Source organism: Citrus clementina, unplaced genomic scaffold (assembly GCF_000493195.1).
Source record: "Citrus clementina cultivar Clemenules unplaced genomic scaffold, Citrus_clementina_v1.0 scaffold_3, whole genome shotgun sequence".
NCBI classification, from domain to species: Eukaryota; Viridiplantae; Streptophyta; class Magnoliopsida; order Sapindales; family Rutaceae; genus Citrus; species Citrus x clementina.
The window spans coordinates 6,735,690-6,747,621 of NW_006262339.1; the positions used below are offsets into that span (position 1 = coordinate 6,735,690).

An 11,932-nucleotide genomic window follows, 5' to 3' on the forward strand; every position below is an offset into this window, starting at 1 on the left:
AAAAAGGAGTACTCTTGAAGAGAGCAGATGCCTTTGCCTACTTTATTCTGGCAAGCAAATCCTCGGCCTCGGGGTATATCCTATGACATATTCTTTCTCATCATTTTGAGTTTCTTTATGATTTTTCTTTTTTCTCTTGGTCTTGGCTTTTGGGAGTGTGGAATTCCAAATAACCCTAATTTTTTCATCGTCGTCGTCGTCCAATCAGAATAGTTCCCAGGGAATATCAAATTAATCTTTTTTGCCAATTAAAAGGGGGAAATAAAGAAATTAAAAAAAAAAAAAAAACTCGAGTAACATAAAACTTTGCATTTACCGAAAATAAAACCACCTTCAAACTCGCAGTTTATTAACTTTTTTTTTTAATTACAAATTCAATAAAACTCACAGAATTCACATTTTATTTTTTATTTTTTTAAAGTTCAAATCAAGAAGACAAACATCAAATTAACATATATATGATGATGAATTGATGATTGACATTACTTTGAATCGTTGCTTGCAAGTCTCTCCCTCAGTATCCTGACTCCCATGTACCTTCAACATATCACAACACAACAAATTAATTAAACCTCACATAAACTTACCAAAATATTGCTTACGTATTTGCCTGTGGTCAGGTTAACGTACCTTCCAAGCATCATGACCGTTGCTTGCGGATTAGTCCCCGGGGAGTAATAAAACGTGGATCCGTCGACGACCCTCAATGCATCAACCCCAAGAACCTTATAATCATGATCAACAACCTTACCAACTTGGCAACCTCCATGATAATGCCATATGGTCATCACTGTGTCCCTGCAAAATTGTTCCAGTGATGTTGACGCATTGCTGTGTTTCGGCAGCAAATTCAACGGCATACTAGCAGTCATGTTTAGCAGTGTTTCCACCGACATATTATCGTATTTAAACCTAGAAAAAGATTTTGATTCAATTATTTTCTCTATGGTTGAGATGCCCTGTACGCATCTTTGTAAGTCTTCAGGTTCCTTGAAGTAATTGAATGTGACGGACGGGTTATCGTTCGGGTTACGGGTTCGGAGCTCCAAATGGCCCGTGGATTCTGGGCCCACAATCTTTTCGAAAATGAATCCGCCTCTGTAAGGTCTTGGCGATGGCGACCCACCGGCGAAGTTTACGCCACTTGCGCCTTCTATGTAGCTTCCAAACTGGGTAATTCCGACGACCTGGATGAGGGAAACCTCCACCGGAACTGGGGACGGTACAAAAATGGCATTCATGGGATTATCAGACATCCCTTGACCAACCAAGGGCTGGTCCAACACAACCGTGATATTATGGGCCTTGAGGTGTTCTGCTGGGCCCACTCCACTCAGCATTAAAAGTTGTGGGCTTCCCAGTGCTCCAGCTGACACTATGATCTCATTCATAGGCCCATTCCTGAGATATGCTATGTGCTCGGCTCCTGTTGCATCTCTGAAGACCACTCCATGGGCCACTGGCCTTGCCTTTCCTGTTTAAAACTTCAAAATGTCAGTCAATCATCAAGATTGATAGTAGTAGCCGACCATATGGTTGATCTCTTGCGCGCGACACATACCTTTATTTCTGAACAGAATCTTGTGCACAGAGGCATGCAAGAGCACAGTGAGGCCACTGGGATTAGCATACTCCAACAAGTCAGCAGCTGTGTGTCTTTGGTTATTTTGGTCAATTATTGTCCCGCCAATCTTCGTGCCATACAAATGATCGTAAGTGAAGCCATTGTACGGCAACACCCCTACCTCCACCAGCCCATCTCTCAGAGCCGACTGCCACCGCTGCATCGGCGGCCTGAATACCACCTTCTTCTCCACCCACTGGTATGATTCATTCACTAAACGTCCATCCCACCCCTCTTCTCTAATTTAACAAAAGTAAATAAAATCAGGAAAAAAAAAAGTCAGTTCAGTAAAGATTAGGGTTTAAATTGAAGTTTAGCTCGTCTATAATAATTTTATACTTAAGCCCCGGCCCTTGCATCTTAAATTACTAAATAATGACGCTCTAAAGGCTGACGTTGCCACATTGTAACCACTGCCGAATGGTAATTCACAAGCATTACTACCAGTCAGTTACCTGACAAAAGAAGGCTCAGCGCGTGTGTAGAAGCCGGCATTGATGCAAGTGCCGCCTCCTAAAACGCGGGCACGAGTACTGACGACGCCATCTTCGGAGATGAAGCGCTGAGAGGGAGAGGTTGGTGAGAGATCAGCGAGTTCAGCGCTAAAAGAACCCGAGTTGGTGATGTTGGGGTTTCCGTAAGGCGAGTCACCGCGTTCAAGTAGCAACACGGAGGCGTTTTGGGAGAGCGAGGCAGCTAACGGGCAGCCGGCGGTGCCACCTCCGATGACGATGTAGTCGTAGTAGGACACTGGTTTTGCTGCAGTTGCGTTGCGCATGAAACTGTAGTTCGGAGCTGCTGTGTACACAAAAAGTGACGTATAAAATATGGGGATCATAGAGAGGGTCCAGCTATGTAACATACCACATTCTTTTATATTTTCCTAATCCATCATTATATTTAACTTAAAACAAGTGCAATGGCTAAGATGTTTCTGTTGGGTTATTAACATTATACTCCCCAATATTTGCTACAAAATTATAAAAGGAACAAAGCTTAAAATATTGACACATAAATCCACAAATTTACAATTTATTATTCAATAATATTAAAACATTTTAATTATATTTAAAATATAATTAAATAATGTATTACTTAATTATATTATAACATTTAATAAGTAAAAATTGATTATTATTTAACAACTTAATATAACTAATAATAAATACTTAAATAATATTTAAAATAAAAATATAATATAATATTACGTTATTTAATTATATTATAATATTAGTATATAAAAATTAATTATTTTTTAAATATTTAATAAAAAATAATAAATACTTAAATATTAATAAATTGAATAATATTAATTTAAAATTAATAATAATCTAAATAATGATATAAAATATTATTACTTATACTATAGTTAATATTGCACCAAACATGATATTGTATTACAGTTTAATACACGTTAATAACACACACCGTAATACAATGCAGCTAATGTAATACAATATATTGTGTCAAATGACCTTGTTAATTTCACCGATAAATTAATTTATTCTTATATATGAATTAATATTTTTAAATTAATAGTCTTTCTTATTAATTAATTAATTTAATATATAATAAAACCATGTATTAAATACAAACCATATTTTATGATAAATATGAGTATGAAATTGATCTTTTGTTCTTAATTTGTAGTTAATATTTGTTTCATAATCTTATTCAATTTGCAGTAAATAATTTCAATATGTAATAAAAATATATTAATTCACCAATTAATAATTTTTTTTATCGTTTAATAAGAAGGTATCAAAAAGTTTAGAAGCTTTTAATAAGAATTTGGAGGCAAAGCCATTTTATGCTCCATACTTATTTGAAAACGTTTTTCACATCTCATGTTTGATAAATTTGAGTTAGTAATAGAATTTAGTTGCTAATTGCTAGAGATGTGGAACTGAAACTAGTGGGCATGTAAAGAATCCAATAAGTTTTTTTATATCATTTTAATTAATTTATTTAGTATGAATAAAAAATTATTTTTATCAAGAATATATTTGACTTAGGTAAGTGTATGGAGTAGATTTTCTTTTTAAAACTTTAAAGATGGGTGTGTGAATTAATAATTAAAAAATATCCTCACCTTTTGATTTAAGTTTAAAAAATCAAAATAAGTAGGACTAATGAGTCAAAATATAGTATTATCTGATTATTTTCTAATTTTAGAATAAAACGGTGATTGCAGTGTAATTAACCCAAAAGGACAAAAAAAGGTGGTATGTTAACCACGGTGGTAACATAGTAGGATCCTAGATGATATTATTACTTTTTTCAAACATGCATGTGACAAAGTCATGTGTGCACTTATATTAGGACGATAAAATTAACTCTAAAAATCAAAGTAAAATTGCCAATTAAATTAATTTATTACCTTTTTGACATGCACAAAAGTCGTGAAAGAAGAGAAATGTAGCAAGAGTAGCAACAAATGACAATCTCAGGCACCCAAGATCCATGATTTGATGAAATAACAGCTCTCGGTGAGACCTTTTGATCAATTAATTAATTACACACACACACACATATATATATAGGGGGATTACTGTTGTCGAATAAGAAGGCAACAAGCTTTGATACGGTGACGACAAATTCTGCATGCACAACGATTTCTTGCTCACTTTGTCGGGTAAATGGAAGCTAAATTTCCTCAGAAGCGCACACAAGGAATCAGAGAAAATGCGATGCCGCCAAGCCGGAGTCCGCGAATTTTACACAAGCAACATTGGAATGAGCTACTATTTAATTTGCACAGAATTGAGAGGTTGGAGAGATAGAACTGAGTTTCAATGAACAAATGAAACTGATGAAGCTGTATTTATTACTTCAGCTGAATATCAAGGTGCCTATTTGTACATGAAATGAGACTATGAGTGAGAGAAGCAGTCGATACTTGTAAGTTGCGTGTGAGAGGGCTGAACCTTACAGATGCTGTAAGGTAGCCCTCTCCTTTCACTAAGGCTACACCAACCAACTGATACAACTCATCACTATTACCAATTAATTACGCTTGATAATATCTTCTAATGCCTTGATTTTTGGTGCATATTTTTGGAATTAATGGAGATTATGAAATTACGCCGACTGGTTGTACAAAATTGTCTTGATTTCTGGCCATTAGATTTTATTGATTAATGATTTTAGCAAACGGGATACTTTTTAATAAAACTCTCTTATCAATACTATGAAGTAATCTGAGTGTTTTAACTTGTTTTGAGCGTAAGTATATAAATTGTGCCACTACAAAATTGATTTAGGAATTTTTAATAAATATTTCAATTGTAAACATCTGTATGTATGTCTGTAATATAATATTAGAAAAACCGATATATGCAGACTTTGACATCACAAAGTTAATTAAGTTCTTATATATATATATATATATGATGGTAAACATCAATATATTTGTAATGAAAAATGAAATATAGGGGAAAAATAAAATTAAAAATATAAAAAGGTATGGGGAAGATAAGCTTAGGTTAATGCGTGGGGTAGGGGGGATCGCAAGTTCAGCATCAGTTGGATGGAATCTAAATAAATGAACTTCCCGGAAATTTCAAGCAATGCATTGATTACAAGCCACCAATGTCTGTGGCTAAGAGTGTCACAAGAGCATCTCCTCCTCCACGGCTAAAGATCCTCTCCTTATCGAAATTTTTATAAGTTTTTAAAGATTTTATGTTATGTATTTTTAAGTGATAGTGTATAGATAGAATTTAATTTTTTTATTTTTTTATTTATTAACTACCAATTACATATATATATTTTTACTTAGGAGAAGATCAGATTATGAGAGAATCTTGATCCCTCCTCCACAGCCTGTGCTTTCGGTACATTATACACGATGAAAGCAGAACACGTTAATTTCACTGCTTGATTATGTGGTGCTTTTCCATTTTTGATTTCTTTGTTTAATGTGCAGGTCTCGGTGCATGTGCAAGAGATCGTTAAAGAATATATTTACTTCTAAATGTATAATGTTGAAAGGATTAGTAGTACATATATATATCTTAAGAAAAAGAAATTAAGAACATGTTATTTTGCGTGTCTAGATCTTCGCTGGTGTAAACAAATAAAAGTTTCATATAATTAACCAAAAATGGGTCGATAAAAGTGACATTGGCATGACGAGAAGCTTTTGATTAGTGTCAACGCACTCTCCACCAGAAATGGCTGCAAAAGTGACAATCAATATCAATATTACTGTAAGATTACATGTATCATCTTTTGCGGCGACTTACGTGCCCATTCTGAAATGACACACCTCTGGAACAGCATATAATTATTTACTCGTTCTCTTTGAGGATGAGATGGTCTTGTCGTTATCAAAATTATGATTGGTCAATTTGAAAGTAAGAGTGTGTGATAAAATTCTTTGAAGACACTGTTAAGTCTTTTATATACTAGAAAGCACATAGATACGTCATACACTGTATAATGTTGTTCGGTACTCATAAATTTTCATTCATGACCCTTAAAATATTGATGATGTATTTATTATATGAATTTACAATCTAAAAATTTAGCGTGTCAACAATAGTAAAATTTTGGGCATATAACCAGATTTTTTAGGATGTAGTGAGGGCACTGCACCAAAGTTAGGATACCATATTTCTCAATTAAAGATTTTATTTTTTAAAAAAAAAAACTTGAGTAACATAAAACTTTGCATTTTCCGAAAATAAAACCACCTTCAAACTCACTTTCCATAAATGCAGTTTATTAACTTTTTTTTATTTATTACAAATTCAATAAAACTCACAAAATTCAAATATTCCCTATTATTATTATTTTTTAAAAAAAGTTCAAATCAACGAAAAAAAAATCAAATTAACATATATATGATGATGATTGACATTACTTTGAATCGTTACTTGCAAGTCTCTCACTCAGAATCCTGACTCCCATGTACCTGCAACACATCACAACACAACAAATTAATTAAACCTCACATAAACTTACCAAAATCTTGCTTACGTATTTGCTTGTGGTCAGGTTAACGTACCTTCCAAGCATCATGACCGTTGCTTGCGGATTAGTCCCCGGGGAGTAATAAAACGTGGATCCGTCGATGACCCTCAATGCATCGACCCCAAGAACCTTATAATCATGATCAACAACCTTACCAACCTGGCAACCTCCATGATAATGCCATATGGTCATCACTGTGTCCCTGCAAAATTGTTCCAGTGATGTTGATGAATTGCTGTGTCTGGGCAGCAAATTGACCGGGGCACTGGCAGTCATGTTTACCAGTGTTGGCACTGACATACTCTCGTATTTAAACTTAGAAAAAGATTTTGATTCAATTATTTTCTCTATGGTTGAAATGCCCTGTACACATCTTTGTAAGTCTTCAGGTTCCTTGAAGTAATTGAACGTGACGGACGGGTTATCGTTCGGGTTTCGGGTTCGGAGCTCCAAATGGCCCGTGGATACTGGGCCCATAACCTTTTCGAGAATGAATCCGCCTCTGAAAGCTGGATCATCAAGTGCTTTCATGTTTTCAATTGCTTCGGCTATAGCCTCTGGGGTCCTTTGTTTGGGAGGCACTTTAGACAGCTGTCCAATCTGCATGTGCGAACAAATATTTTTGGAAAATCAGCGTAATGTACCATTTTACCCTCAATCATGCAGATGTTGAGGGTTCTTGAGGAAGCAGATGAGGGCCATTTATAGTTAACACACTGGACTTCAAATGAAATTACGTAAAGGCCTGTTTACAAACGAATTACTTTGCTACTAGGCTAGCCCAAAAGGGGATGAATACTTGTACCTTGGGAGAGAACATGCCATAGTCTCTTGGCGATGGCGACCCACCGGCGAAGTTTTCGCCACTTGCGGCTTCTATGTAGCTTCCAAACTGGGTAATTCCGACGACCTGGATGAGGGAAACCTCCACCGGAACAGGGGACGGTACAAAAATGGCATTCATGGGATTATCAGACATCCCCTGACCAACCAAGGGCTGGTCCAACACAACCGTGATGTTATGGGCCTTGAGGTGGTCTGCTGGGCCCACTCCGCTCAACATTAAAAGTTGTGGGCTTCCCAGTGCTCCAGCTGACACGATGATCTCATTCTTAGGCCCATTCTTGAGATATGCTCTGTGTTTGGCCCCGGTTGCATCTCTGAAGACAACTCCATGGGCCTGTGGCCTTGCCTTTCCTGTTTAAAACTTCAATGTCAATCAATCATCAAGATTGATAGTAATAGCCAACCATTGGTCAATCTCTTACGGGTCACATTCACATACCTTTAATTCTGAACAGAACCTTGTGCACGGTGGCATGCAAGAGCAAAGTGAGGCCACTGGGATTAGCATACTCCAGCAAATCAGCAGCTGTGTGTCTTTGGCCATTTTGATCAAATATTGTCCCACCAATCTTCGTGCCATACAAATGATCGTAAGTGAAGCCATTGTACGGCAACACCCCTACCTCTACCAGCCCATCTCTGACGGCCGACTGCCACTGCCGCATCGGCGGCTCGAATGCCACCACCTTCTCCACCCACTGGTACGATTCATTCACCAAACGTTCATCCCACCCCGTTTCTCTAATTTACCAAAAGTAAATAAAATCAGAAAAAAAAAGTTCAGTGCAGTAAAATTAGAGTTTAAATTGAAGTTTAGCTCGTCTGTAATAATTTTATACTTGAACCCCCTTGTATCTTAAATTACTAAATAATGGCCCTCTAAAGGTTGGCGTTTCTACATTGCATCCCTTGCCGAATGGTATTCACAAGCATTACCACCAGTCAGTTACCTGACATAATAAGGCGCAGCGCGTGTGTAGAAGCCGGCATTGAGGCAACTGCCACCTCCCAAAACGCGGGCACGGGAATTGATGACGCCATCTTCGGAGATGAAGCGCTGCGAGGGAGAGGTTGAGGAGAGATCAGAGAGTGCAGCGCCAAAAGAACCCAAGTTGGTGATGTTGGGGTTTCCGTAAGGCGAGCCACCGCGTTCAAGTAGCAACACGGAGGCGTTTTGCGAGAGCGTGGCGGCTAACGGGCAGCCGGCGGTGCCACCTCCGATGATGATGTAGTCGTAGTAGGACACTGGTTGTGCCGCAGTTGCATTGTGCATGAAACTGTAGTTCAGAGCTGCTGTGTACACAAAAAGTGACGTATATAATTTGGGGATCATATATTACGTTTTTCAAACATGCATGTGACAGAGGCATGTGTGCACATATATTATTAGGATAAAATTAACCGTAAAATTGCCAATTAAATTAATTTATTACCTTTTTGACAGGCACAAAAGTCATGAAAGAAGAGAAATGTAGCAAGAGTAGCAACAAATGACAATCTCAAGCACCCAAGATCCATGATTTCATGAAATAACAGCTCTCGCTGAGGCCTTTTGATCAATTAATTATACACACGCGCACACATATATATATAGAGGGGTATTGCTGTTGTCGAATAAGAAGGCAACAAGCTTTGATACGGTGACGACAAATTCTGCATGCACAAAGATTTCTTGCTCACTTTGTCGGGAAAATGGAAGCTAAATTTCCTCCGAAGCGCACACAAAGATTCAGAGGAAATGCGATGCCGCCAAGCCGGTGTCAGCGAACTTTATACAAGCAACATTGGAATGAGCTACTAATTAATTTGCCCCGAATTGAGAGCTTGGAGAGATGAAACTGACGTTCATTGGAAAAATGAAACTGATGAGGCCATATTTATTACTTCAGCTGAATTTCAAGGTTGCCTTTTTGTACATGAAATGAGACTATGAGAGAGAGAAGCAGTCGATTGTCGGATATTTCATTAAGGCAATACCGACCGACTAATACAACTGTCCTACACTAATATTGCCAATTAATTACGCTTGATAATATCTTCTAATGCCTTCATTTTTGGTACGCAATAAGTGCAAACCAGCAATGATTTTTGCAATTAATGGAGATTATGAAGCAACACCAACTGGTTGTATAAAATTGTCTTGATTTCTGGCCATTGGATTTTATTTATTAACGACTTTAGCAAACAGGATACGTTTTAATAAAAACTCTCTTATCAGCACTATGAAGTAATCCAAGTGTTTTAGGCTTAAATATATAAATTGCGCCACTACAAAATTAATTTAAAAAGTTTTAATAAATATTTTTAGTGTAAATATTTGTATATATGTCTGCGATAAAATATTAAAAAAAAAACTATAAATGAAGACTTTGACATTACAAAGTTAATTAAGTTGTTATATATATAATGAATTATGATGGTAAATATCAGCATATTTTTAATGAAAATAAAATATAGGGGAAAAAATAAAATTAAAAAAAAAATGATATGGGGAAGAAGCTATTAATGGAATCCAACAACTCGTGCACAAGTAGATAAGTTCGTGTTAATGCATGGAGTGTGGGGACCGCAGTTTCAGTATCAGTTAGATGGAATTTAAATAAATGAAATTTCCGGAGATTTCAAGAAAATGCATTGATTACCAGCGACCAATATTTTTGGCTAACTAACAGTGTCAAAAGAGTATCTCCTCCACGAAAAAAGATTCTCTCATAATTTGAGTACTATTTAATTTTAAATTTTTTTTATCATGTATCTTTTAATGATAGTGTATAAGTAAGATTTAATTATTTTATTTTTTATTTATTAACAACCAATCAATAATTGAGTTATTTACTTAGGATATGATCAGATCAAGAAAGAATCATGATTCCTCCTCCACAACTTATGCTTCCAGCACAGTAACACACAATGAAAGCACAACGCATTAATTTCACTACTTCATTTTTTTTTTCCTTACTTAAGATATATACTACTAATCCTTTCAACAATACACATTTAGAACTAAATATTCTCGTACGATCTCTTGAACATGCACCGGGACCTGCCTGCCCGTGTTATTTTTGTGTGTCTAGATCTAGGCATGCGGCTGGTACAAACAATTAAAAGTTTCATATAACCAAAAAATGGGTCAATAAATGTAACAGCCTTTTTAGGCATGAAGAGAAGCGTTTGATTTGTGTCATCGCATACTCAACCAGAAATGGCTGCAGGAGTGACAATTATTATTGCTATTTTAGGATTACATTTATATTTCTATCGTCTTTTGCGGCGAGTTAATTAAAGTTCACTACTACTTTTGCGTGCCCATTCTGAATTGACTCCTCTCTCGAACGGCATATAATTATTATTTACTCGTTCACTTTGCAGATGAGATGGGCCTTTAAATGAGATCTCTCCGTAAAATACATGCAGCCATCCTCGTTTGTAGCCAGGGTATTCAGTTTTTCTTTGCTCCTGTCGTTATCACAGTTATGATTGGTTAATTTAAAAGTAGGAGGAGTGCGTGGTGTTAAACTTTTACTCGAAGGGCGAGAGCCAAAATTAAAAAAATCCAAGGAGCCAAAAATCATAGATACGTCATATGATGTGGTATCCGTACCCAGATCTTGCGTATGTGAAAAGTGAAATACTTCGCCGAAGGAAGACACCTCCATTTCTTAGAGCTTTTAAAAGTACGTACCTACACTGCATAAATTTGGATCAATTGCAGAAAGCAAATGATTAATCGGGACCTTTCTATGGTACAGATTCTGTTAACAAACATCTCCCGTCATGTCATCCCACCATCCGATTTTCTATTGTTTAGTTTCTAACTCCACATCCAACGGCTGATGCTGCAGTCTGTAGCTTACAGATTCTGTAAGCTAGTCAAGTCCGATTAATCGGGGAAGTAGTTCCCAGTAAGACTTTTTACGTGCCATCATTTGCATCAGACGTACTGCCTTTAGTCAGCAAGTATTTAATTCATCTTCTTTTTTTTTTCTTTTTTTTTAAATCTCAAAATTACATCATTTTAAATACCAAATTTACCGCGTTATCCTTAACTTCAAGTTTTTTTCCTTTACACTTACTCGGTCATCAGTTCACTTTCACCATAATTTGTTTTTAAACATATTTCGGCCTTATTTTTTCAGTTCAAAACATCTATCGTTTGGATTATACTTTTTTTCTCTCCTGAGATTTCACTTTTTCGCTGCGCCTTCTTTGCATTTTACGAGCAAATTCGAAATTAAATCTTACAAAAACTAAACTAAATTAATAAATAGTAAAAACTGAATGCATCAAGTTCTTTTTTAAAAAATTATTTTAAGGATAAAATTTTTTTTTTCACACTCTCAACATTTGTGTATAAATTTTTTAATGGAGTAAATCTAAATTTTTAACATCAATATTTATTAATTCAATTTAGTCGAAAGAAATCTTAAAAAAAAAATTGTGCCGAAAGTGAATTGATGGTTGGGTAAAAAAAAAAAGCTTGAAGAT

At 36.0% G+C, this 11,932-nt stretch overlaps 2 protein-coding genes across 3 annotated transcripts; both read right to left on the minus strand.

Moving 5' to 3' along the window:
* Positions 1-482: 482 nt before the first annotated feature.
* LOC18048915 (protein HOTHEAD) lies at positions 483-4,089 on the minus strand. Its single transcript, XM_024189135.1, has 6 exons — positions 4,005-4,089; positions 2,080-2,422; positions 1,562-1,863; positions 925-1,474; positions 631-819; positions 483-537 (listed from the first exon to the last, which is right to left on the minus strand). The coding sequence occupies exons 1-6, from the start codon at positions 4,087-4,089 to the stop codon at positions 483-485; spliced, it is 1,524 nt and encodes a 507-aa protein (XP_024044903.1).
* Positions 4,090-5,663: 1,574 nt separating this feature from the next.
* Positions 5,664-9,025, minus strand: LOC18048916 (protein HOTHEAD). 2 transcript variants are annotated; one of them, XM_024189804.1, is made up of 7 exons: positions 8,881-9,025; positions 8,398-8,737; positions 7,887-8,188; positions 7,407-7,798; positions 6,636-7,201; positions 6,492-6,542; positions 5,664-5,803 (listed from the first exon to the last, which is right to left on the minus strand). In XM_024189804.1, the coding sequence occupies exons 1-7, from the start codon at positions 8,963-8,965 to the stop codon at positions 5,779-5,781; spliced, it is 1,761 nt and encodes a 586-aa protein (XP_024045572.1). In that variant the 5' UTR covers positions 8,966-9,025; the 3' UTR covers positions 5,664-5,778. The 2 variants fall into 2 exon arrangements, with proteins under 2 accessions (XP_024045572.1, XP_006440517.1); XM_006440454.2 differs by having other exon boundaries at positions 8,398-8,740.
* Between the last annotated feature and the right edge of the window lie 2,907 nt (positions 9,026-11,932).